Source organism: Canis lupus, chromosome 12, assembly GCF_003254725.2.
Source record: "Canis lupus dingo isolate Sandy chromosome 12, ASM325472v2, whole genome shotgun sequence".
Lineage (NCBI taxonomy): Eukaryota > Metazoa > Chordata > Mammalia > Carnivora > Canidae > Canis > Canis lupus.
Window position 1 is genome coordinate 15,143,795 of NC_064254.1, and position 27,776 is coordinate 15,171,570.

Sequence of the window (27,776 nt, forward strand, 5' to 3'; positions counted from 1 at the left end):
TTCTGATTGCCCCCCAGAAACCATGTGACAGCAGGTGAGTGCTGTTTTGAGCCTCTATGTTTGTGGTAACATGTTACAGAATGATAGAATATGAAAACAGGCAACATGGGCCCATGTGGATGGAATAATCTGTTGCTCACAGAACTCTTGGGACTCTGTTTTCAGCCACTCATGAAAATTCCAACCAAGCCACACACAAATGTTAGAATAGATATTTGTTTATTTTTTCCTGGACATTTAGGTCCTGAAAGCTTCACTTCAGGGTCTCTCGTTTCAACCCTCTGTAAGCTTTCCATGCTGCATGGGAGTGTGGACGGTGTGAGGAAAGACATCAGTGCTGTCAGCCAACTGAGCTCAGCTGGGAGCTCCTGGTACCACCCACCCCTATGCCCGGAGAACCAAAGCAACCATTCGCTGGGTGGAGAGTGGAGTTGAATCCTGGTGGGATTTCTGGTAGGGAAGCCTGCAACAGCAGCAATGGCCTATTTACAAAGGAGCAATTTATAAAAAGAAAGCTTCACGAGATCTCACTAGATATTTTATTGTTATAAGCATGGAAAGGACACAGAGCTGTGTGCTGACATACTACTATGACATGATTTAATATCCCCAGTCATAATGTTAGAAACCTGTAGCTTCTCATTTCAAAACTAACATCTTTCAAATGAGACACGATTTTCATCGACTTTTTAACGATATCACAGAAAGATAACACCCACTGTAAACCCCTCCTTTATTTTGGACACTCAGGGAATCAGACTTCCATTGGCCTTGGTCACCGGCTCCCTTCGGGATGCACAAGGTCTATCTGACATCACCTTCACATGCCACACATCAAAGGCATTCCATCTACATGGGATTTCTGTGACCATAGTGGTCTCCCTCTGTCTTCTCAAATGGTGGGACTTTCTGTCTCTCTCCCCTCAGATAACTCCACCCCCTGCCCCTGTGCCTATGGGTTGCTATGATCTTTCTCCTCTCCATGTCACTTTTGTTTAACCGTAAACACTGATCTCTCTGAACTTCTCTACACAAATGACAAAAGGCTAGGACTTCTCAGTGTTTCTTCATGTCTGGCTTTAGCAACTTATATCCTGAAAAGCCCATGGATCTTTATTTACTTCTTTCTCCATATGTAAGAAGTAGGGAGGAGGATGGTAGACACATGACTACTTCAAGACATGACCTGTTACACGGGACTTAACAATATTCCCAAAGAATATTTCTGTAGTTTATTTTAATTGCACATTTGTGAATGCTTTAACCTCACAACCTCTGAAGCATAAGCACTTTTGCAAGAAATTGACTTAATAGAAAGCCTTTTAATGCAAGTAAATTTTGGCCCTTGGAACTGACTTTGTTCACCAAGAGGGGTCCGGAACATGAGGAGGCATTGGGCACGTTGCAAGCAGAGCAGACCACACAGCTCACTTTGTACCAACATCAGAGCCGACATTCCTTCTTCCTCTTCCTTAGAAATCTGCTGCTGAAAGCTTTGCAATCACTGTTGATTGTGAACTAATGAACACAGGACTAGACAGGACTCCTGCTTTCACAAAGCTCATGGACTCATGGACTGCTCTCTTTTACAGTTTTGAATTCTATTATTTTAGGATATTCTTGGCAAACGGCAGTGGTTGAGCTATGTATCCTGCAGTTGAGCAGAAAACCAGTAAGAATGTCTCTAAGTTTTTGTTTTCGTAGGTGTTCTGGAATTTGGATCTGGTGTTGTAGCTTGAAAGCTACAAAGTATGTGCGCACGCGTGTGTGCATGTGTGTGTGTTGGGGGTAAGGGAACATGTGTCAGTTAATGCACATGGGCAAAGGGCCAAATCCACATCCTATGAACTCTGCGAAGGTTCCTGCCATTATAGAGGTTCCCCTCACAACACAATGATTCCCGTAGGATCCCTTCGTGGGTGGAAGTTCAGTGTTTCTTGCCCCATTGTGTTTTTGAGCTCCTCCTGGGTGCCATGCCTTCTTTGGCTGATCATGTCAGGATGGTCGGGCTCACACATTGTGCTATATAACCCTGCCTCCGTTATTCCTGAGATTACTCCAGGCCATTCTCTCTCCAACTTCTAATTCTCATTCCATTGACCTCTAGCCTAGCTTCTGGCTCTGTCTCCTCCGTACTGAGTTCTGCCCAGAGGTGACCATCCCTGGAGAATTTTATAGCTTAATCATTTCCTTTTGTGACAATTTCCAGAAAGTGTGGGAGTAGATGTCTACATCATTTGTGAACATGTAGAAACGAAGAGCTTATTTACTTGCAACATTATGAGGACTTCTACTTGCCCCACTTGCTTCGCCCCCTGAAGAAGAGAGGCAGAAGTAGAATATAAAATTAAAGATAAAAAGAAGAGAGGTGAAGGAGTTAAAATATTAAAAGGAAACTCTTTTGAAACTTAATAAATAAAAGGTTGCTACATCACAGCCTCCTTTGTCCTACCTTCCTGATGTTTAGATCTGTTCTGGTTCTCAGTTCTTTTGAAGACCACATGGCCCCCATTTCCCGAGTAGCCCCACATTTTTATTCTGCTTCACTGTCTCTCTGGGATCAGACTTCAATTTGGAATGTATGGTTGCTGTGGCTACATCACATGCTTAACTTTAATATGGATGCAATTTTAATAAATATTTGTATTTTTATGAAATGCACACACCAAAAGAAACACACACACACATTTGGACATAATTCACAAATAATCAAATCCTTGGGGGAAACTCCACCATCTGCTCATCAAGGTAAAGCATCACTGGGAGCAGAGAGTAGCCAACCATAAAATTTCATTCCAGAAGATTTCCGAGTGGTTGGAACAAACACAAATTAGACAGTACAAAACTCTTAATGTATATTGGACTTGGAACGTAAGGGCTATACCAGACACCAAGGGCCCCTAAAACCACAGTAGCAACCACAATGATAAACAATGCCATAAGATTATTAAAATCTATTCTATGATGCACAGAGAAGTACCTGGTTAAAGCTGTTAAATATAATATACGACAGTCAGGATCTGTTTTCAGTGCAATATATCACATTTATATCACAATATGTCACATTTGGCAAGTGATGGATATAAAAATAGATATTTTTTGCCTTCAAAAAGTGGATCAGACCAAAATGTAAGGCTGCTCCAAAAAACGGTAAAAAATGTAACTAGCAGTTGGATCTGCTTGGATCTGATAAAGCACGGCTATCCCACTTCCTCTGCTTGCTCCATCCACTGAGCTCAAACCTTAACATGCACCAGCATATGTGTGTGTGTTTAGCATCAGGAGAATTACGTCTCCTTCCATGCATCCCTTGAAAATATTATTATTCACTTGAAAGCATCCCAATGTTAGAATTTCCTCCCTATCTCTTCCCGGTGCCCTTTTTTTTTTTTTTTTTTTAATTTTTCTCTCCTAGCTAAGAAAATACCAGGAAGATACCAAACTTTCTCCATGGCTCATTTCAGTTTCCGTTTTTGAGTCACTTTTGTATTCTCCATGTTACAGTATCAGAATAATTAAGTTAACATGGAAATTTTAAACTGTGGCTCTTGATTGTTTTTCTCTATTTTTTCACTTTTTTCCTGTTTCCTTCTTTTCTTCCTTCCTTCTTAGAGTTCACTGAAGTATTTCCTAGGTCCTAGCCTCATGCTTATTATTTTAATCAAAGCTTATGCTTGTGCCCAACATGTGAAAAGTAGAAATGTCTCTTTGAATTTCTATTTTACAATATAGACAGGGGCATTGGGCCTCTGGGGGCTTGAATTTCACTTAAATACTGTACATGTATAGTATCACACAAGGGGTGGGGGTGGGGCAGCAAATAAACTTAACAATGACTTTTAGTCTGTCTTTACAAAAGGAAGCTTCTTTTCCCTAATGCAAAAGTCTCTTCAGCATTTGCTCCAGGAAGCCTGCGGAGGAAACATTTTACCCATGGCTTTGAAAGGATTTTTTTTTTTTTCAGAGCATATCCGCTGTCCTTTAAGAAGTCACGTGGGTAGATTTTCCTGTTCTTAGTTCAGCAAGGAGTAAGCACTGGATGTGTTTTCCAGGGATGAGCTGGTTGTTTCTGGGGTGGAAACATTGTACGTTCCTAAAAAACAGAGCAGCAGCTCAGTCTTAAGGACAAGACTTCATGCTCGCTGTGGTATGAATCTCTCCTGCTGGCCTGAGGGAGCTCTAGCTCAAGAGCCAGGTAAGCTCGGCCATGCCTGGAAACAAACCCATGCCTGCCCTCTGCCCAAGACCCAGAAGTGCCAGAGAACAAACAAAGCTGTTGTTCTCAAGCATGCGTGGCAGCCGACAAGACAAGCACTAACTACTTCACATCAAACCAGCAGCCAGATTTCTACAAAAGACAGGGAGATGTGAACATGGGCAGTCCTCCACATGCCACCACATGCATGGGCCTGGAGACATCCACGTGAGGGAAGCTCCTTGGTCCCCTTGGGTTGGGGTGACTTATGAAAGCCCTTGGGGGGGACCCAGAGGCTGAGCTAGAAGGCAAGGGGGGAAAGGGGAAAAAGGAAAGAAGAGGAAAGAAAAAAGGAAGAAAAGGAAGGATTGGACAAGAAGCAGAAGTCAGGGGATGCCAACAAAGGTGCAGCGGAGGGGGCAGCCATGGAGCAACCACATGGGCTGGTGTCAGCAGGAGGCAGGGACTGAGCACAGAACAAGTGGGGGCCGGGTGCCCACCCTACCATCAGATTGGTGAGCTGCCACTGCTAACAAGGTTTCCATCATTGCCTGGGGGGCCCTTTGGGGCCGCTGACAACATAAACCAAAGTTACAGTGATTATAGGACTCTCAAGTGGGCCAACCCAGAGCTGCATTAATGACTCTCGAGAAGCCATCAAATGGCACTGACTGGGAATCTCAGGCCCCAGGACCTCAGGAACACAGTCCTAACTCCAACTTTCATCGGACTGATTCAGAAACAAAGAACACACTTTATTGGCCTTATATATTGCATAATTCTGATTCCGCTGAGAATCATTTAGTGACCATGAGGGGCAAGTGCAATGGTTATACTATACCCTGAAGATTTGATAATTTCACAACAGGCCTAATCAGTGACTTTCAAAATCAAAAGTAAAGATCTTCCACTTTCATGAGTAATGCATCAAACACCAAGTCCTCTGGAGTTTTTAACAGTTTTAACAATAGGCATTCTCCAAATATGATTTTATAGGAAAAGCCTTAGTCTGGAATATGGACACAAGTCTAGATTCTGCATTTGTGAGATCTGTTCATTTTCAAGAAGCTGGAAGCAATTCTGGTGCTTAATTTCCTGGGGGTGGGGGATGGTGGGCAGAGGTTTCAACTTACCAGAATAACTGAGACCCATTGCCAAATCGTTTACTTCATTTATTTGATACCTCCGAGATAACAATTTAAATGTGCATGTTCCTAATAGAATGGATAACTTGGGTAATTCCTCTTGCATATATGCACAATTTTGTAAATGTCAATGTGTACAATAAGTACACTCCAAAAAAAGAAAAGGAAAAAAGGGAGAAAAGAAACTCACAGTATGTGATCCTATAGTAGAGCTTTCTAAATATATTTTTTGCTGCATCTTAACCCATAAACATGAACTTCCTATTCCTATTTAACAGGAATAGCAAAGAACTCCACATTTGACAAGGCCAACAATTTACAGTTCTAATTTTTGTAGTTGATACAGTTTTGACAGACAGCTCTCCACAGGCTTGTCTAGATTCTCTAAATCTTAGCCTTCTTAAGTTATTATTAGTTGCCCACTGAAGGCAGTTGCCCCCTGTATCAGCCTCTTGGTGGTTTGGGAAAATGTAAGCCAGCTCCTGTATTTAACCTCTTGCCCCTACCCCAGACGAGGCAATTGTCAGTAAATGCTGTAAAGTGGGGAGTGGGAAGGTAGGGGTGTGAGATTCCCCATTAGGGCATGTTTGTTTGAGTCAACCCAAAGTTAAGTGCTCTAGGGAGTGACCTAGAAATCACTACGTACCTGTTTTTCCAAATAAATTGTTAAATCTTCTTGATATTGGAGAACTCATAGAAAATACTGGTGTAGATGAACCTAGGGATGTTGACTAAAAAAAAGAGAAGAAAGACAATTACAAAGCAAACGTTAAACCACAGCCCTGTTTTCTCTAGGATGTTTCGTTTGCTGCCCTCTAGTGGTCACTGCCTGCATCTCTCATTCCACTTGAAAGTGAGAGCCTGGACCAGCAGCAATTTCTACTTCACACAAATTGAGCAGGAAAGCCGCTTTGAAACACTGGACTCTCATCAGAATTAGGAAAATAACTATCAAATACATGTTTTACTGTTCGATAGGGTTTGGTATCTTCCGACATGTGAACACAGTCAAACACGTTTGAGTGCAATAGTTATTTTCCAAAACGAGCTGCAGAAAATCTATTCATCGTCATCCCTCACATTGTGCTCTCTAGTGCCTTATATTGCCCTAGGAGATTTCTTGTCTCTCATTGAATTCTTTTGACCTCCAATTGGTATTATCTGTGCTATCTGATCCCTCTTTAAAGATGTGGGACAGCATCTTAATGACAGTTCTGTGGCTGGCTTTAATAAGCAGAATCAGGTGTGAAGCACAAACAGTGGAATAATCCATGCTGAACCTGGATGTGGAGAGAGAGGTTGCCAACAATCTTTACAAAGGAAAGATTTACCTTTGAGTGCTGAGAAGACCATCTTGACAGTGAAAACTTCTTTAGTAAGGCTTCCTGTACCTGCAATTGTTTAAAAGAAGGCATCATGAGTTCAATATGCCACAAACACCTCTGACTTTTCTAGAAGCATGAAACTGTTATTGTTCTTACCTTCTGATCCCAGAGGCATCCAAAGAGCAAAATGAATAATCCCTGGAAAAGAATTGGGAAGAGGTGGGTTTTAACCATATTCTATTGCCCAGCAAATAGGAAGTACTATTAACCTGGCATTGAATTTGTACTACCTCTCCCTATATCTGTATTTATGGAATGAGTCCAATAGATAGTAACATTAAAAAGGTTACAGTAGGTCCACACCAGGGGACCGTAAATATTATAATTTTAGAAGGATATTATTTTATTTCCTTATCTCCACCCTCCTTGTGGACTGGAGGACCTGCTGGTTGTGCTATCGAATACACCTCTTGTGTCTACAGTAGTGCTCACGTAGTTGTGATGAGGACCTGGGGCACTGGGTGAAGTAATCAGTCCCTTGTAGTCAAGCCATACCATAAACTTCATTAGACATGAGCCTTATAGTTTGAAGCCATGAGCCCCAAGGCAGAAGTCTGGATTTGTGTGGCTTTAGCATGAGCATTGGGGGCACTGTCTCAATTTCTTCTCCTCGCCAGCACATGGGGGCCTATGATTACCATCCATGTGCTGGTTGAATCAGAATTAAGCATTCCTTTCCTTGTGCTCCAAAACCTTGCTGCTTGTACCTCTGCTAAATCTCTTCTACCAATGCAGCTTGTATCATAGTTAGTTATGTGCTATAAGAGAGCAAAGAGTGTGTCTTTTTCATTTTGGTATAATAGAGCAGAATGTCTACCTTACACAGGGCATTCATTCATTCTCCAGCAGATGTTTCTAGAGAACATACTATGTGGTACATGGAATTCATTGTATTTAACAGTTATTGAGTGCCTACTCTGTGCAAAAGTCTTTTTTAGGCACTAGTAGGGATATAGTGATAAATAAGATAGATGCCACCTCTGACTTCGCAGAGATAGAGCTCATTTAATACTTGTGGAAATTAACTGGAGAGATTACCTGGTTTAACAGTGGTATTTTCATTTAGGAGATAATTGGTGGCATCATGATAATGTTGGATAAATAGAAAAATCCTGTGTAGGGAAGGGACTTTCCTCTTACTTGTATTTTCAGGGCTTTTCAAAGTAAGTCATGCATGCAGCTAAATTATAATGCAGGTGATAAGAGGTATAAGGTTCCATGGGAGCAGAAGAATCTGTCCCTTCTAGCTCATTGAGTTCTTGCAATTCCCGCTCTTTAGGGCTAGGGCCTACTCTGAACTAAAATCCTTCCCCATTCCAACCCGTGTTTGTGTTTCTATCATTAATTTGTCACACCAGTACAGATACTTCCTGAGAACCTTGCCCTGCAGAACTTACCTGAAAGGCATTGAGGAGTGTAAATATAATATGGAACACAGCATTGCTTCCTTGGAACACAGTGGCAAGACCAAAACCCCAGGTGAGCCCCAAGAGTGGTGTTAGGACCCCAATGCTCTTGCTGATCTGAAACAAGCTACTCTTCTCCTGCTTGCTTGGCTTGTCTCCAATGGAGGGTCTCAGGATCTTGGAGATGACCACAACCGTGATGGTCATGTTCACCACCACGATGATCAGTGCTGGGATGACAAAGGCCAGCAGGGCCTTGGTATCCTCCCAGTTGAGCCAGCAGGCATTCTTCCTGGTGTAGACTTCTTGGGGTTGGGTGGCCCCCACTGTGATGACTGAGATGACAAGAGGGCAGCCATAGCCAAGAGAAAATGCAATAGTCTTCTGAATGGACTTGCTTGTGTCATGCAGGATGAAAACCAGGCGGTAGAAGAGCATGAGGCCCAGAGTCAGCATCCAGAAAAAGACGCTGAGGTAGAAGAAGTGGATGAAAAAGGTGGCGGCCACACAGGCTGTCTCATTGAGTGGGTAAAAATGGTCGTGGATGGCAGCAGCTACAATGAACCAGATGTCAGCAACCAGAAGAGAGGCTGCAATGTTCACTATGCAGGTGTGGCGCATATAGGAAGTCCGATTCTTGGTCACTGATTTCCACACCACAGCTTCCACCACTAGACAGGCTGCTAAGCTCAAGATGGAAAAGCATAACCCAATGTAGGAAATGATATCCAGTAGTATTCCCAGGAGGGAACCAGGGTACGGAGAGTCGGGGGACATGAGGATGGAGAATGATGTTAGGTGGTCACAGATGCAGGAGACACTGTCCCCATCGACATTGTGCACATAACACCCACTACTATCCCAACCCCCTGTGTGGTTGGCGAGGTTGAAATTCCAGTAGACACATTGTGGTACCCCACCTGAAGGATTGATGTTCTTAAAAGTCATTGAAATCCTAAATGGCATGGTTATGTTGTGGCTAACAGTGGTTGTCATCACTAAGCTGTTGGCAAAATTCTTTCCTTGAACATCCTGAGTGAGGATGGTTTGGAGAGTTGGGAAAGCCACGGTGACAATAGATGAATCTTGCTGCAGGCTTCCCACCTCGCACTTGTCAATGGCCACATTGCCCCAGAGGTCCAAGTCTGAGAAAACAAAGCTCTGTTTGTAGGTTTTTGGATGGCCAGTTTTTATTACCATGCTCCTCATCTGCACGTTAGTTTGGTTGATGGATAAAAAGGTGCTATCTTCTGTCTGTAATGCTCGGGAAAATCTTTCTACTGAATCCAGTAGCTGTGAGCTCTGGTTGGTCTGTTGCTGTTGGGACACCTTCCAGGTACTCAACATGGGCTTGCTGAGGACAGTGTTAACCGTAGAGAGAACGTTCTGTAATCGACATAGCATGGGGTCAAATCAACCACATTCCTTCAATCATAAAAGAGAGAAAAAGTAACATTTCCCCAGAAATTGGTTGCATGGGTATAGGTAAGAGGAAAAGAAAAGAGAATAATGAGGCATCACAGGTTATGGGGCTCTGTGTCCCTCCCCCTTACGGCAGGGAGTTTGTAGAGGATGCGTCCCCAAGACTCTGAGACCTCATTGAACATTTACCAAGAACCACCTCCCACCCCCACTAAGGCCAATTCAGCAAGCTGGTAGAGATATTTAGTAACTTTTATTTTATTTTAAACTTCAAACCTGTAAAGGTGATATTTTACCAGCAAGGGTGAAGTTATTTCAAAAGACCTTCTTCAATGCTGAACACCAAACTGTTGGCAAAAGAATCATTCTGGTTTTTTTATGCTAAATATTTTGATTTTCTCTCCCATAAACTTGGGTGTCATTTTCCATTTGTGCTTTCTCTCAGTATAATTTCTTTGTCCTCCTTTGCCTTGTCCTGTTTAATCTGAAACTATGCACCTTGTAGCTTGTTGAATGCTGGTCCCTGAAATAACATGTCCTAATACCCAGATCCAGTGAATGTGGTCTTATTTGGAGAAAGGGACTTTGTAGATGTAGTTAAGTGAATGATCTTGAGAGGAAATCATCCCAGATTACCTAGGTGGGCCCTAAATCCAATGTCAGGCATCTTTATGAGGGAGAGAAGAGGAAAAGGCAAATAGAGAAGAGGAGGCCATGTGAAAACAAAGTTAGGAGGTATATTGAGGCAGTCCTGAGCCAAAGAGTGCTGGAACTATGCAGAGCTGGAAGAGGCAGAGAAAGTCTCCCCTGGAGACTTTGGAAGGAACGTGGTCTGACAGACACCTTGATTCCAGACTTCTAGCTTTGAGAACCATGAGAGAAAAAGTAAGTTCCTCTCACAGTAAGCCACCCAGTTTGTGGGAATTCATTGCACTCGCTATAAGAGGTCCAATAACCTCCTTGGACCCTTGTTACCCAAGCTGCTTGCCAGATGCTTCTGGCTAGGTTTGGCCACTGGGAAGCATTGGTAGAGATGGGAGGGTGGGAGAAGAAAGAAATTGAAATATATCTTCCTACTACCCACTGCCCTCATCCCCTCACCCCCTATACACACATAATGTCTTCTGCACATCTTTGGTGATAGTTCTGTTGCTCTTGCTAGCAATCCCTCCTCTAAGGCCTGGTTCTCCCTCCACTGTAAGCTCCTCTCTTTTCCCCTTTAGTCCTCAGAGTAGTACTGGCTTCTATGTTTTGCTTTTTTTATCCCTGGCTTTACCACTACAAGTATCCTTTCATTGAAGGCTCATCATTTGAACTCTTCATTTGAATTCTGGGTGACTCCTCTCAGATCCCCGATTGCTTCAAAGTTCATGTTTAATGCTAGACCACTGAGAGTCCCACCTTATACATATTCTGAAAATCTGTTAATTCCTGGTTTTCTCCAAAGCAGGTAAGAATTCATTCTATTTTAATGAAGACACTAAGATGGAGATTCGCTAAAGAAATCTTTTTAAGTTCCCCAGATGAATACTAGAATCACTCCCTGTGTCCCTAAAAACCATAGATGACAAAGCACAAGGCATACTATGTGACCCTAATATCCAGAGTACTGCTCTTAAAAAGACAAAGAAGGAGCTGCAATGGGGAGGAGTTATGTTTCTTGACCACAAGTCCCAAGGGATGAAAAGATGAGACCCAAAGCTCCTATAAGGTCTAAACAAACTCACCATCATCATCTCTGAATTCACTTGGGTTGTAACTGTTGAAAGCAAATCAAGGATGTTAACGATGGCTCCCAGGCTCCCAGGAAATGAGCTGACTTCATGTTTTACCTTGCCTGTGCTAATAGAAAGATCCTTTAGGTATGTTGGGAGCTTCTTATCCTGAGTGGGGCTCTTGGTCAAAGCCTAGTAAAACAAAAGCCAACACAAACAGACAAACAAAAAACATGCCATCAGTTCAGTCATCAAATCCTGCTGATCTACCCATGAAGAAAATCTCTTACATCTGTGGTTTCTTCTCTTCTCCATTCCTATAAATATATCCTATAAGATGACTTATCTCTTAATTTAATGTGTGTGCTATTCAGAATAGAATAAGACCTCACACATAGAAGGGAAACAGTAAAACACATGTCAACCTGATGACTAGTTAAAGAAAAAGGAAAGTAGATGTGATTCCTAGGGAACTAGATTAAAATTGAGTAAAATTATCCCTTGATGGTCTGAATGGAAGCACATTTGCTACTCTGCTTTCTCTGACTTACTTTGCTGACCATTAGGAGGGGGGACTCTCAATCCCAATTTTCCTGAGACAATTCTGTTTTATATCCACTGTCTCAGTGTAAGTATTACTAATGCCCTCTTTTATTCTCAAAATGTGTCCTTGTTTGGATAGTAAATTATATGGTCACCCCATCTATAATGATCACACTTCTGTTTCCTAATTATCTAAGCCTTGCTTAAAGAATGAATTCCAATTCGACCTTCTCCATAAAGAACTTTGATGAGTATTCCAACCCAGGGGAGTTTCTTTATCTGACTGCATAAGTGTTTGTTTTTAAAAGATTTATTTATTTATCTTTTTAAGAGCGAGAGAGCACGAGCAGGAGGGGTAGAGGGAGAGAAAGAGAGAATCTCAAGCAGACTCCGTGCTCAGTGCAGAGCCCAAAGTGGGGCTTGATCTCACGAACCTGAGATGAGGGCCTGAGCTGAAACCAAGAGTCAGATGCTTAATGGGGTGTGCCACACGGGTGCCCCTGTAAAGCGTTTGTTGTTTAACACACTTTACATTTTCGACATTTCTACCAATGTCATCTTGTGTTTTAGTTTCAATATCTCTTTAGTTAAATTATAAGCTCCTTAATAATTTGAAATGTATTATATTCCTTCTGATATACTATGATGTCTAACATAGTATAAGTCATAAATTGGCACATAGTAGGTATTCAATAAATATATGTTGAACAGATAAACTTAATGGAGCATGATAGACCAACAGGGCCTTTTTCCATTGAAAATGTATCTAAGTATCTAGAATTGGGGCCAAAGCCCAAAATTGATTTCAAATTATAATATTTCTATCTTTCTCGATTAGGAAAATTCATATTACTGATGTATCCTCATCAAACACCAACTCAGAGACCAAGGCTTTCAAACAGAGCTTCCTGATTATCCTAAGCAAAAATAATGTGTACAGAACTACCCAAATGGATTATGTCCTCTAACAAATCAGAGATGAAATTCTGATTTGGTCTCTTTACCCTGATAGCACCTACAATAATGCTTTGCACATAAAGAGAGGCAGATACATGGGCAGAGGGAGAAGCAGGCTCCCTGCAGGGAGCCCGATGTGGAACTCAATCCCAGGACCCCGGGATCACGCCCTGAGCTGAAGGAAGACGCTCAACCACTGAGCCACTCAGGTGTCCCCATAATAGGTATTTTAATGAATTTGTGTAAGACAAGAGGAGAGACAGGATATAATTAGATGAGACACAAACCAATATCACTCCTTTTTCTTAATTCTTTTTCCAATGGTGAGAGTCGTTGGGACCACTTGTCTAACAATGTCATTAACTATAACTCCACTAGTTGCCTCATCAGTATTTATTTATTGTAATTGATAGCATTTTAGGAGGCTCTACTCTTGACAGCTTAAGTATGAGGTAACGTTTATTTATTTTTATGAAAAGAAAAAAATTTTCCCCTACCCCATGTCAGGAACCTCTCTTCTAAGTAATAGAGCCAGGCTAATTCTATCTCTCATAACCAAAGGTTACCTCTAAAGATGGAAGAAATCTCAGACCTATAATAAAGTCCAAGCACATTTTGTTTGCACGGATGAAATTATTTTTTATGTTTCTTCTATTTCTGAAAAGATTAGAGCTGCTTGCTAGATACCAAGATTATTCAAAGGAGAATGGTAAGAGAGGATAATTTTACCTGCACCTTGGAAGTAATAGAAACACAGCACTGAGAGGTCAAGGTACAGCTGGTCCCAGAGCAGAGTACATATTTTGTTGTCTCCATATTTGAACTTAAGAAAAATGTAAAGCATTTCTAGGATTGCATCTTCTTTGGAATTAAACAAATAAAAGTAGTTTTGGAAACAACACAAAGCATCCCACGACCTATTTGCTAAGAAATACGATAAGCTAGACAAATCTCCCCATCAAGAGCTTGGAGTCAAAGACTTCAGGATCACCTTGGCCAGCTGGAGCAGACTATTTATTGGGGCAGAGATGCAGTCATTTTTCTTCACCTCCCATTGGGAGCCTACACATTTGTAAGTTATGATCCCTCCAGTAGGACCTCCAGAGATGTTTGGTACTTTTGAGAAATGGCAGAGTTTCTGGATGACTTTTCCAGGCTCCCCAACACCTATTACGGGATCTCGGCACATGATGTTCTTTCCTGCATTGGAAACATGGAAATAAAATGGACAATTTGAAAGGAGGACAAAAGATCGTCAAAATACGGTCAGTCAGGCCTAGCTAGAATGTTGATGTTTGAATTCATTTTTCTCTTTAGTTTCAGTGACCTCTTCAGAATTACCCCCTTTCTTCATTTTGTGCCTGATTTCCCAAAGCCCCTTTTAGTGCTTTTGACACAAATCTGACTTTCAACTGCACTTGCTTTTCCTAACAGAATTTATTTCTTCTATGCCTCATCCCCATCCTCCAATGCCTGGGAATCTTCTCTCTGCTGCCTGTAAAATTGAAGCAATGGAAAAATCATGATCGCTTAATGTGTGCTCATCCAGATAAGAGATAATCAGGTTACCTGGAATCTTAGGGACATAACGCCTTAATCCAAGGGATTCTCCACTCTGGCATATTCGAATTACCTGGGGAACTTGGAAAATACCAATATCCAGGTTCATTCCAGCCCAAATAACTAAGAACCTCTTGGGGCTGGGATTTAAGCATTGGCTATTTCTCTAACTTTCCCCAGTGATTCCAGTGTGCAACCAAGGTTGAGAAGCACTGCCTTAATTCAAATATATAATGAATAGTGGGAATTTCAGGTACCCATGACCTGAATATTCTAAGCAATGTTTGTAAACATTTGTTCCTTCTGGCTTCCCTTAGAGGTGACTCTATTTCACATCCACTGAAGACCAGACTTGAACAGGAAAATGACATTTGTTGTAGAATCTCTCATCTCCAGGGAACTTTGATTCTCTGATGGGCAGATCCCTTTCTCACCAACTTACAAATTTAGCATTGAGTTCTTAGTCATTGTATAAAATCATGAAATATGTAAGTAATTTCTACTAGGTAAAGGAAGATGAATCATACCTGGTATGAGAAAAAAGGAGAACAAAGATAAATCAATCAAATATGCCAGTGCCTGGATGAAGATAGAGGCATGGGGGACAGTGAAGAAATGATCTTGGCTACCCCTGTAGAAAGTGTGCTTGGTAGGGTCAGGGGACAGTGACTCAGAGACAAGGAACTCTAAATTGCTTCCTACTTTGATGTCCAGGGCTCAGTTACCAACACATGTGATAATTACCACAAATCCCTCAGTAAACCTCTGTCACGATTGGTGACAGAGCCACGACTCCTTCAGATATCAGAGGTCCTATTACAGAGATTTCTCGGGGGGTGGGGGTATTGCTTCTGGTGAAAGCCCTGGACAGTCCTTTATTCACTTTCCTCTATGCTGCTCCTGAGGAGAGTTCTTGGTCATGGGCTATTACAGAAATGGCCATAAACCATGACTTCCTACCTTGAAAAGATTATGTGGAGGGATATTGGTTCAGTGATGACAAAGAATGGGAAAGACAGTAGCCTATTTTTTAGATTGACTCTTTAAATGTAGCCGTGTCCTCAGGTCTAATGGGGACACCCTTCCTTTGCTGAAACCTCAAAGGGGACTTAGCCCCATAAAGACTAGTGCACTGCTCAGTATAGTGCTTTGTCTCTCAGACTTCACTAAAATAGGGCTTCATCCTTAAGACTTTCTTGATCACTTCCTCCCCACTATCACCAGGAGAGTGAAACCTGGCAGCCTCTTCTGACAACCCTTAGGGTCTCTAGTTCAGCCCTTACCACATTAGATGTGATCACTTATCTATCACATCCACCTTTCCCCTGCACCTGAGGCTAGTCCACATGGCTTAAGGTTTGTTTGTTTGTTTGTTTGTTTCAGATCTCCCACCCTTAGCCCAAGAGCTGCCACATGAAAGTGCTTAACATCTATTTATTGAATGGGTGAATGAGGGAGTGAATGAGTAAATGAATCCCTGCTCATGATTATCACATTTTAAAATAATTTCAAATGCTCTTACCAGGAACCACATTAAGCTTCATAGATGGGCTCCGGACTGAATTATTAGCAGCATTGGTAAAGTGACAAAATATGTCCAGCTTTTTTAGACACCAGGAAACTGATGTCCTTGCCATGAACTTGTATTTGTAGCACACTTGCTTGCCATTAACTTCTTTTTCTGAGATAGAATTATTGAAAGAATTAAGTCACAAGATGAATATCCAAAGCACACATTTTGTTAAACTGATCCAATATGGATAAACATGTCCAAACTCTTCCAAGGCATGCGCCACATTAATTTTTGAGGTAGTTTTAAAAATGCCTCCAGCCTTGAAGTAAGCCTGTCCATACTTACATGGTGCTCACCTACGCTCTATGTCCACCATTCATAACTCCAAATCTCTGCCCGTACAGTTTGGATAATCAGAATGCCTTTCAGCATCCCTTTTCTTCACTCTGCCTCTCCAAAACCTGTCATGCCCTGTGCGTTTCTCCTGTCCTGCCTTCACCGCATTGGTTTAGAATCACCTCTTTATGGGTCTGTTTCCTCTATTAGACCATAAAGACTTGGAGAGGAGCACCTGGTCTTATTTATCATTGCATCTCCCTATGCCTAGCTCTGTATTTGGCACATAGAGAGCACTGAATGCATGCACATTAAACACAAAAATATTGAAATGCTTAAATACTTCAGTGACCAGATGGATTCTATATCCTCCTTTTATACAGCCTTCTCTAAATTCTCATCTCTACTGGGCCCTGCTTTTCTGAACTTCCAGTGCTCTTTTGATCTGCATTGCTCATTTTGGAAATTGCATGCTATATGCATTGTCTTTATGACATGAACCCTTCCAGCAGGATAGTAATATATGTGCCCCAACTCTTCTGTCCCCTTTTCATTGCCTTCTATGGTGTTTGCATTGAGCATGTCCCCATAGGTAACTGTTCAAAAAATAAATGAGCTTGTAAATCCCTTCTATGAAGGTATCTCTGTTTTGGGATTTGGGGTTGTGAGCTCATATTTGGTTGACCTTAACCTGTAGGAATTCTGAGGTATCTGGAATCCTGAGGCTTCTGGATTTGAGGGTACATTCTACCATAGAGGATTTGAATTTCTTTTTTTGCCAGCTACCATTGGGTGCTACCCATGGGCGCTATGCACTTTACTTTAGTTACTCCTCAGCTTGGAGTTCCTGGGCCACACAGGCAGTATAAATTCAAACCCAAACCCCAGTGGGGGCAGAGCAGTTGGAATTTTGGGGGGAGAATTTTGCTCACCCTGAGATGAGACCAAGCTCTTAACCATGGCAGACAAATTTGTTTTTCTGCTTCTCTTGCTGAGTGAGCATGTCACCCTCTGAGGGTCCTGACATTGTGCTGGTGACTTAGGGTGTCATAGTCACTGCAAGGTTCTGGGTTTCTCCTACTGGCCGATGCCCTCAAAGAAGCCCCAGCAGTAGCTAAAGCATTTCTATTTTTCTTTTTCTTAATAGTTTTGGCCCATGGTTATTTCTCTTACTTTCTTGGATGCTCAGTTGTGCATTTAAAGGGATTCTTGTGGTGCTTTTATAGCATGCTGATTCATAGCATGGAGGGAGGGACCACCAGAACACCCGATAGACTGAGGAAGCAGAGGCCTGTGAAAGTATCTTAACACTGTCTTCAATAGCTTCCACTAAAACCCATGGGCTCCACCCTCACAGGCTCTCAAATTCTGCCATAGACCAACAAGCCTTGGGCCACACAGTATGACAGAAGGTAAGAAAGGTTCATGGCGTTCACACAGTTATATTCTATCACTAATGCAATCCTCATGTCTCTTGGCCTCTATTTTAACAGGAAATTTTGAGATTCTACAGTAATGAAGTAATATGTCCTCACCATGCAGCAATTCATGTCTTACCTGCAGGAAAGGATAAGGAATCCACTTGGAAAGTCACTCTGTAGTTCTCATCCTCGTCAATGCAGCATCTGAAGTGATGGGAACCCTTGCAGGGAACTGTAGCCTCCAGAGGATCAACCATGATGTTTGGCTCTAGAGGCAGTGGGTAAACGGTCACATCTTTCATTACGACACTGTATGAATTCTTGTATCTAAATATGCAGTGATAGGTTCCTGAGTGGAAGGAAACAAAAAATGAGATGGAATGTAATCATTGCTCCACAGAAGCATTGGCCAGGAAGGTTCAGCAGAGGCTTACTACTGCTCCCTGTAGTAGTAAGCACGGGCAAGGACACATCACACTTTCCTGGACACTGGAAGAGAAAATGTTTGATCAACTCTTCTGGATTCTCTACGTATTTGAAGGACCAACCGATAGCCTAAGTATTCACTTACTTTTAAATAAAATTAAGTGGCTTATTTAAAGTTATACAGCCTTTTAGGCATAGAATCACAGTTCCTTTTTCCTTTCTTTTTTTAAGAGTTTATTTTTTTATTCATGAGATGCACACACACAGAGGCAGAGACATAGGCAGAGGGAGAAGCAGGCTCAATGCAGGGAACCCAATGCAGGACTCAATCCCAGGACCCCGGGATCATGACCTGAGCCGAAGGCAGACATTCAACCACTGAGTCACCCAGGCATCCCTCCCAGAGGACGTTATGCCAGAGCCCAGTAGACGATAAGGTGCTACCTGAACAGCAGCCTTAGGACAGTATAGGAAGATTATTACAACATCTACAGTTTAGTAAGACCCTTTGATTTTCTTTACATTCCCTCTCTCTGCCCCAACCCTGGAGGAGCCAGAGCAGCAACTAGCTGGAGGGAAAAACAGGTGGAACAATCACAGAAAACCAACCCCTTTCTATTGCTTTTGGGAGGAAGGGAAATTGAAATTGAATATAAAATAAAAGTGCAGTTAATTTAGATGAGAAGAAATTCTTTCAGTACCCAAGTATGGGACTGTTAAATAGTTTATGTTACTGGAAATGTTACGGCTCCTCCCCAGGTATGGTTCCTCCTTGGTAGGAAAGAGCAATTGGACAGAGTAGATACAAGTTCAGCATAGCTCCTGAATCTATACTCCCAGGGCCAGCCACACAATGACTGGTTATTTCTACAACGTTGCCAAGGCCTTATATGAACAAATAAAGACCTGGACTAATTAACCTTATAGTTAATGAAAGGCTTCAGAATGGAGTGGTCAACAGTTGGCCACTAGAACCAGACAGTCTCAGTTTCACCCTGGCTCTACCATTCACCAGATATATAACCTCTATACCATTCACCAGATATATAACCACCAGATAAGATTTTACTTACCCTCACTGGGCTTCAGTTTCTTCATCTGTAAAACCAGGATACTAATAATACTGTCTTCTAGGCTTATTGTTTTAAACAAACTAATCCACTCAGACACTTAGGACAGCACCTATCACATATTAAGAGCTCAACGAATGTCAGCTGTTATTGCAGATTCTACTAAATTATCTTTTATTCCCTCCAAATCTTTGCATTTCTTTTCAACATAAATAATGTGTAGAGATAAATATGAAATACAAATGTTCCTTTCTTTGGAACCAGGCATATAAATCCTTTACTTAGATTTTTTTTCTTTTTTGGTATCATGATTGGATGAAAAACTCCCAAAAGTCTGGTAAAATTACTTTTAAAACCAAACCTCTTGGGGTGCCTGGGTGGCTCAGTCAGTTAAGCGTCTAACTCTTGGTTTGGGCTCAGGTCCTCAGGTCATGAGATCAAGTCCCACATGGGACTCCACACTCAGTGGGGAGCCTGCTTGGTATTCTCTTTCCCTTTCTTTGCCCCTCCTGCTTGTGCTCTCTCTCTCTTAAACAAGCAAATGAATAAATCTTTAAAAATAAAAAAAACAGGGACTACTGGGGGGCTCAACGGTTGAGCGTCTGCCTTTGGCTCAGGGTGTGATACCAGGATTCAGGATTGAGTCCTACATCGGGCTCCTTGCATAGAGCCTGCTTCTCCCTCTTTCTCTGTTTCTGCCTCTCTCTCCGTGTGTGTGTGCGTCTCTCATGAATAAATAAATAAAATCTTTAAAAAAATACAATAAAAATGAATGAATGAATGAATGAATGAATAAATAAATAAATAAATAAATAAATAAATAAATAATAAAACAACTCTCTTAACTTCATGCTCTTGAATCAGAGAGTCAAGTTCCAGAACAGGCTCTGCAACTTAAGATGTAGAAGCTTAGGAGCATTTGTTATTCTCTTTGAGCCTTCATTTCCACACCTGTGAAATGGAAATGGTAACATCTTCCCCTAAAGGGCTCTTGTATGCAGTGTGATGACACAGGCATGTCCCAGGACAGGCCATCCAGGTCTGGTCCCTCTTACAGGATATTTTCAGGGGCCCAGGCAGCAGAATAGGGTCTGGGGTCTTGCTCTTGCTCTCACCGTTCCACTCCCGGGTCACAGTCTTCACTGTCAGCACTGACTCTGCTCCATCAGAAAACCTCCTCGTGGTATAAAACTTTTGGTATATTTTAATTCCAGCAGACGTGTTCCAGTATACCTCATCATAGTTACTCACATCGCTGATGCACTTTATGGAAAAGTTTTGTCCCTCAGAAACAGAAATTGGGTCCGGGGTTATTGTTAGGTTGGCTGAAAGAATGCAAACAAAACAGACAAAAGAAAAACCAACAACAAGCACAATGTTTAGTGTTTCTGGTGACATCGACACATGAGTGAAATTTAAGACAGGCAGAAAGCAATGGACCGTCCTGACTCCACTTGTGTCAATGTGGGATTGGTACCTTGCTGCTCCTGGGCTTTACTTGTTTCTAGGCTGTTCCCGGTGGTGCTCTGAACTGTACTCATTTCCGTATCATGCCTGAGGATCTCGTGCACTTCCCCTTTGTGGCTGGAATTATCGCCTGATGATCAGCAGGGCAAAAGGTTGCAAACTTAGGGATGTTGACTTAACCCGAGCTTCCCTCCAACCTCTTGCATGCTGATGGCTCCGTCTTTTTAGCAGCTCCATTCTCCACCCTTTTAAACACTTTTAAAATACTAATGTGTTGTATTTTAACTTCTCTCTTTATCTCTTCTCCATAAAAGTGTGAACTCTCCTTCCCCAGAATTTAGCACTGAGCATAGTACACAGTCAACACTTACTAAGCCAAAGAGTAATTTCTAGAACTACATATGAAGCAGAGAGATTGTAGAATTTATTGCCCAAATAATTATACAGGACTGTCTCAGGCAAACTGGGAGAGATAGGTACCTTAACTATTAGTTTTTCTACATTTACTCCTCCTTATGAAAATATCCTCACACATGAGGACATTATTCATGAGGAATAATTAATGAGGAATTATTCATCAAGAATGTTAAGAAGACACAAATGTAAGAACTTATATGAACATTCCACTTTTTTTTTTTGCCTCTGCTTCTATCTTTCTACTCTTCTTTGAGTGTGTCATTGACATTTCAAAATGCCATTTGTTTTATCTTCTATAGATGAACAGTTTCATGCCTTGAGCCCATTGATCCTGGCCTGCTTTTCCCATCAGTATAAAATCTGGCTCTTAATCACAATCAGAAGAAATCAAGCCTTCCCATGGTGGCCTCTAGAAGCTGGGATCCCAACGTTCAGAGGCAGTTCCCTAGTCACACATCACGGATTGCTGTATCCCTCCCAATGCCCTCTCTGGCTATAGGGATCTGGTGTAGCGATGTCTTCCTAAGGTTTGGTGGTTTCTGAGCATGGAAAGGTAGAGGCTCATGGAACCATGAATCTGGTTCTATTGATTCTCAGATAAGATCCAAACTACCAGACCAGTGGTTTTCAGTGAAGGCTAACCATGTTTCTATGACAGTCAAAAGCCCACCTAATCAAGAGAACTCTGAGTCGAAACTCAAAGTGTATGAGCACTCTCCTTATAGAAAACTGCAAACTGCTCAACAGACCCATGAACTTATCGTTGATAAGTGCAATCTTAATCTTTATAAAAATGCTAAGTCATGAGAGTAGCAATCGTGAAAAGAAGTAAGAGATATTGTTTATATCACCCTTTCTCCAAATTGTTCAAGGGGGTCTGATGATTTACCTAAGTTGTTCATTTTCTGTCAGATACTGAGGAAAACCAAGTTTGACTGCCCCGATTTCACAGATAGGGGTGAAGTTATAATGTTTTAAGGCATGAGGAGAAGAAATGGCACTTTTAAGAGGTCTAATTCAGTCGAAAGACTTTAGTCAAAAGACCAAAAAACTCTCAGGACAAGTATAAAATAACCGTAGAGTACCAGATTATTAAAGCTTTCTGCAGCACTCTTTCTAGAATAGGTAGAGTGGGAGAGAAGGGATGACAGGGCAGGTCTTCACCTGCTGGTGGTGGCCAATGAGCCAGGCTATCAGAATGCAAGGGAAGGAGGATGGGACCATGAGTGGAAAGGGGAAAAGTAGGGGTGCTACCCTCATTATAAATTCAATGATTAAACAGAACTAACCCGGGTGCAAAATTACTTTCCAGTTCATTCTTGCCTTATCAGTGCTATGTGGGCCTTTCCTTCCCTGCAGCCATGGGTTCATAGCCTTATCCTTCTTTTTTTCTTTCTTTCTTTTTTTTTTTTTTTTTTTAAAGACTTTATCTGAATTCAAATGGGAAAGAGGGAAATCCTCTTCTGTCTTCCACTTGAGATTTACTCCCATCATACTCCTTCTACCAGGGGAAGCCCTGCTTTATTGCTCATAGATATTCCCAAGGGATTGACAGCCCTTGGCTTCAGGTGCCAGGCTAAAGATTCTAGTGAAAGAGTTCTTACCCACAGAGATGAACGTCACTTCTATGCTCTTACTGCCTCTGGCTCCGTAGGTGCTGATGAACTCACACACAAAGATGCCCGTGGTTCCAGCCGACCCACTCGGACACTGGGTTCCATCTGCCTTGAGGGTGTATCTGCTGCAGCTGGACTCTAGGTCAGTTTCAGGGTTGCCTGCAGGGACATAAGCAGTTCTTTTGCTATCACAGTTGGCTGACTCTTCCAACTTAAGAGCAAAGAGGCCAAATCGGTGAAAAGGAGCTATTATTTAAATCAGATTTCCTCTCTTTGGAGCAGGAGGATGGTACAGTGGGTAGGTCTGCAGACTCAGGAGCTGGGTTGCCTGGCTGCAGATCCCAAACTACCACTCACTAGAAGGGTGGTGTTGAAAAAGTCACTAAACTGTTCTGTGCTTCAGCTTCTCCAGATGCAGAATGGGGACAACTAATCATAGCTATAGGCCCAATTGTAGTCACATCAAATGAGTTAATATACAGAAACACTTAGAATGGCACCTGGTCAGGGCCTGCCCCTAACACAGACCATTAGTGATGGTCACTGGGGTAGGAAAAACAATAATTAAAAAAGAGAAGTAAGTTGTTTGGATTTGATTTCAACCACAAGGAAAAAGATGACAGATTTTTACACCATTATTATTGAAAGGAGAAAGAAGTCTGGAACATCTGATATTCATCTAAGAGAAGTTCCATCAGAACCTGTCCTCTCTTATTAATCTATATATTTTCATGGAAGCTTCAACTTCTTGCTTTCTCAGGTTAGCAGCAGTTCCCCCTTCAAAATACCTCCTCTTCCAAATTTTCCTTTCCGGTCCCAAGACTCCATGCCACCCAGCCATCTTTCCTTCTTCCCAATGCCTCATTAACTCCCTCCTGTGATATTCTTCTATTCCAGTCCCTCTGGTCTCTCTTCTCTAACCCTGCCTAACAGCATGTCCTCTTAAGGCCTTCCAATCAAACACTGTCAATCAAACTTCCAAAAATCAAAGAAAAAGAGTAAGCCTTCTGACTAATTCCAACATAAATGCATCATCTTTTCCAGCCTTGCCTGGATGATCACTAAGGTCTGAAATATTTTGACTGCCATGTAACCAGTTTTCCTCCCCAGTCCCCATACATCAATTTCCACCTTCACCCACTTGATAGGATGCACTCCTAGCTCAGAGGAAGTCTTCATTTCTAAGGCTTATCTCTCCACTTGTTTTTTGAAAACCCACTTCTTCTACCTCTTCCAGGACCTCATTCCACTCTTTATCTTTCCTGTCCCTTGTGACTTTAATTTTACCTTGTGTTCTTTCACATCAACCACCCAATCTACCCAAGCCTTTCTTTCCTAGAACAATCCTTCCTCAACCTGAAAGCTCCCCTAGCCAGCACTGTATTTCCTTCCCCTCTTCCTACCATGTGGGTCTTGTATTCACTATCTATGGTCTTTTACTTCCACCAAACCAATGTGATCTGTCTTTTCCCCCCTAAATGCCCCCTCAGGTGTTCCTTTAAGACCAACTGTGATGTCCTCTCTCCCATATCCAGTGGCTTCTTCTCATACTACCCAGCATCCCTTTCCGTGGGCCACCTTCCCTGTCACTTGGCTTGCTTGATTCCATAAGTCTCTCCTGCTTATCTTCTCCTCATTCCCCCTTCTGGGTCTCCTTTGCAGGGTCTTTTCCTTCTGTTCCCTTCACCAATGCCAATGTTCCTTTTCCCCAAGCCTTGTGATATTCACTCTTTCCTTAGTTTTTTCTCCACTCTCTAACTGGACAATGTCATTCACATCCATGGCTCCTATTTTGGATCCTATATCTGGATGGCTCCTGACTCTATCTATAAGAGAAATGTTCTTGTTGTAAACTCTAGAAGCAAATTCCCAAATGCCAGTTTCGTATCTTAGGTATCTCCAACTCAACATGTCCAGTCAAGAACCGATCTTTCTTCTCCCTTGACAAAGCCTGCACATTTTTTTGTTTCTCCTCTTGCCACTGGCAGCTCCCAGAATTAAAAGTCGCAAAGTCATCTTTAACTACTTGTTAAAGCATTTCTTCACATTTCATTTCCATTTGGCTGTAAAAAGCATCTGGTTTATTCCTCTGAAACATCTCAGCACTGTCTTATCCACTCTAACCCATGGTCTCTCACCCCGCCGCATTTTCTGTTATCTGCCAATTATATCCAGTTGAAACTGGATCTCTATTTTCAGTTCTTTGCCCCTTCGATCTGTATTGGCTACATACCTTAAAGACTGTTTTTCTAAAGTTCGGTTCTGATCATCTGACTTCTCTCCTTTTAGCTTTAAATCTTACCATTGTGCACAAAATAAGATGGAATCTCCTTAAGTATGGTATGTGTATTTATTCAATTTCAATCTGCCTCTGTACCCTTTATCTCATTATATAACCCTCTCTTAAAAAAAACACATCTTGTTCTGGGCCTTCAATGTGTCCTATAACTTCACACTCTCATGGCTGTATTCACATCTAGAACATTCCCCTTTCTTCTTCTTCCTCCTGTTGATGCTTACTTATCTTTTGAGGCCCAGTCTTGCTGTCAAGTTGATGTGCAGGACAATGAGTTTCCAGAATGGATAATATAAAGAGATGTACAGAAAAAATTATAATGCATAGCAGAGAGGTTTCATAAGAGGGAAATAAATATATTATGGAGGTTGAAGCAGGGGAGTTTTCTTGGAGACTAGGGGAGATTTCAGAGAGGAATGGAGGTTTGCTCTAGGTCTTAAAAGAAATGGTGGCTGGAGTATTCTGGGGTACAGTTGTATGTGCAAATCAGTTCACCTTGGAGAATGTGGTCTAGTAGCCTGCTTCAGGAGCCAGGCCAGGTGGGGTGGGGGTGGGGTGGTAAAAAGCCCCTAATCCCATTCATAACTCAAGTGGCTCCACTATAGCCTGCTTTGCATACCAGGCATATGGTTCTCAACCAAGGGGTGTTTTTACCTGCCTGGGGGACATTGGCATTGTTCAGAGACAGCTCTGATTGTTACAGCTGGGGGTTCTACCGGTATCTAGTGAGCAGAGGCCAAAGATGCTGATAAACATCCTATAATGCACAGAACAGCTCCCCTCAGCAAAGAATTATCCAGCCCCGAATGTCACTAGAGCTGAGGTTGAGAAACCCTGCATCACACAACCATACAAGATTTTGCTTGAAGAAAGCTTCTACAGTTAAGTTGGAAAATCACTGGTGGGAAAAAATTACAGAATCTGTGGCTTGCCTTTCAGGGGACAAACAGGAAAGGGAGTGTTGATGGGGTGGAGGGGAGTTATGTTGTCATTCTGTGAGGCTCATACCTGTAGGTACAGAAGGCCTCCAAAGAGATGGTATACTCAGAAAACAAAAGCAGGATCTCTGATTGGCAGCATTCACACTGTATCCATCTAGTACCCCACTGCCCCAGTACCCAGGGCTGGGGTCTTTGCCCCTCAGGGTCCTGCTCTAGAAAGTACTGAATGCAGCTAATAAGTTGGTATTGCGCTTTCTGGAGAAGAGGTGGCTTGCGATCACAGGTTTGGTTCTCAACAGAAGCAAACTCTCCACAGAAGATTTCCCATCACACTGAGGAAAAACGAAAGGATGGGTTTTAAAGCTATCAACATTATCAGAAAACAGTTCTTGTGGCAGATTCAGTGTATTCAACTTTATTTTAATTGTTTACATTTATCATCTTGGTTTTTTACCACACAAAATTTTGGAAAAATGAGTACCATTATCAATATTTAATGGACAAAAGTGAGAGTCACTGGCCCTGTGTCAGGAAGAGGACACATGGCAGAGCTGGGATTGTGGCTCTTCAGGACTAGGTATTATCCTCCTGGAGAGCACAGGCCCTTAAGAAAATTTTTTCCAGAACAGAGTAATTGGCTCAAGTTCTCTCTTTTTCTCTTATCCAATTCCGTGGGCATTCCCACAAGTAGAGGAATCACTATATAAAATCAAATTTATCCATGGCTCATTCGGAACACATAGAGAAACATGGAGGGGGAGAAAGAGCAAGGCTGGGGCGGGGCATGCCTCGCTACTGTCAGGGAGAGATCCTGGGCAGTGCACAGAAAGTCTCAGTGTCTCCTGTGTAAAATGAAGAACTGGACTAAATGCGTGGTCCTCACTCCCCTTTGCCCAATAAAATCTACAGTGAAATTTAAGAAGCTATACCACTGCCTGTGATGTGGGGACAAAGGCAAAATAAATGCAGATAAAGTTCGGTTGCCTTATAACCTGCAGCTCACTGGCAAATACTTAAGCCAGGCAAAGCTTCCTGCAGGAAGCTCCCAATCTTAATGTTAATGCCTTGCCGGAGGAAAAAACAACCTTAGCCTGACAATAGTCAGGGCTTCAGGATCCTGTAAGTCTTCTTCAACATATGAAAATCTTTTTTTGGAAACTTCCTTCGTCTTTATGTTCCCCAACTCCAAAGTATACAACCAATTGCTCCTCACAACCCCAGTGCATCAATTCCTTCCCATGGGTCCTGTCCCTCTGCTTTAATAAAACCACCTTTTAGCACCAAAAATGGCTCAAGAATTCTTTCTTGGCCATTGGCTCATGGACCCCACATCAAACCACATCACCTGGACCCCAAACCCAGAGATCCTGGCATGGTTTCTCTGGGGTAGAGCCCTGGCAGCCGGACTGTTTCACAAACCTCTGGGGTGACCCTCACGTGCAGCTCGGTTGGAGAACACTGCCTCTGGCGTCCTCAGATGCCATGTACCACTTCCAGCTGCTTCTCTCTTTAGGGCTCACTTCAAACCCTGAAGCCAGCTGGCCTCTAGACTAGGCACTTCATCAAGTGTCTTGAAAGCCACAGACTGATTTCTACTCAGTAAAGAAAAACAGCCATTCTCCCTTCATTATATCTTACCGATGCCCTGTTTGGCAGCAGAAAAACCAAACCAAACCAAACCAAGCCCAAACCATTTGAGACAGCATGCAAGCACACCCGATAATATATGCTTAAACATTTCAATGGGGCAATCAGGAAGAAAAGATGCAAGTAAGGGGACTGTGGAGTTTAAAGTTGTTCCTTTCATGTCCTGCAATGTCACAGCCACGAGGGAGCCGGCACCCTCTTGTCACGATTCAGTTGTTTTATGAACACTCCACGTGATAATGGGCCACAGGAGTATGGTAGGCAGGGCCACGAGGAAGTTTATGAACTCATCTGGGAA

At 42.3% G+C, this 27,776-nt stretch overlaps 1 protein-coding gene across 11 annotated transcripts in view; it reads right to left on the reverse strand.

The window, feature by feature from the left end:
• Positions 1 to 525: 525 nt before the first annotated feature.
• ADGRF5 (adhesion G protein-coupled receptor F5) overlaps positions 526 to 27,776 on the reverse strand; it is a 102,550-nt gene continuing 75,299 nt past the window's right edge. For 5 of the 11 annotated variants that reach the window (XM_035697661.2, XM_025418965.3, XM_025418964.3 and 2 more), the window contains 12 exons: positions 22,583 to 22,753; positions 20,572 to 20,691; positions 20,210 to 20,419; positions 17,735 to 17,947; positions 15,851 to 16,009; positions 13,760 to 13,968; positions 11,281 to 11,460; positions 8,123 to 9,517; positions 6,822 to 6,863; positions 6,672 to 6,731; positions 5,987 to 6,071; positions 526 to 4,093 (listed from right to left, as the gene is read on the reverse strand). In XM_035697661.2, coding sequence (XP_035553554.1) covers positions 4,014 to 4,093; positions 5,987 to 6,071; positions 6,672 to 6,731; positions 6,822 to 6,863; positions 8,123 to 9,517; positions 11,281 to 11,460; positions 13,760 to 13,968; positions 15,851 to 16,009; positions 17,735 to 17,947; positions 20,210 to 20,419; positions 20,572 to 20,691; positions 22,583 to 22,753 — 2,924 coding nt within the window. In that variant the 3' untranslated portion in view covers positions 526 to 4,013. Of the gene's footprint in view, positions 4,094 to 4,700; positions 4,768 to 5,986; positions 6,072 to 6,671; positions 6,732 to 6,821; positions 6,864 to 8,122; positions 9,518 to 11,280; positions 11,461 to 13,759; positions 13,969 to 15,850; positions 16,010 to 17,734; positions 17,948 to 20,209; positions 20,420 to 20,571; positions 20,692 to 22,582; positions 22,754 to 27,776 lie in introns of all 11 variants that reach the window. The other 6 variants (XM_049092137.1, XM_035697664.2, XM_049092136.1 and 3 more) reach the window with 2 other exon arrangements.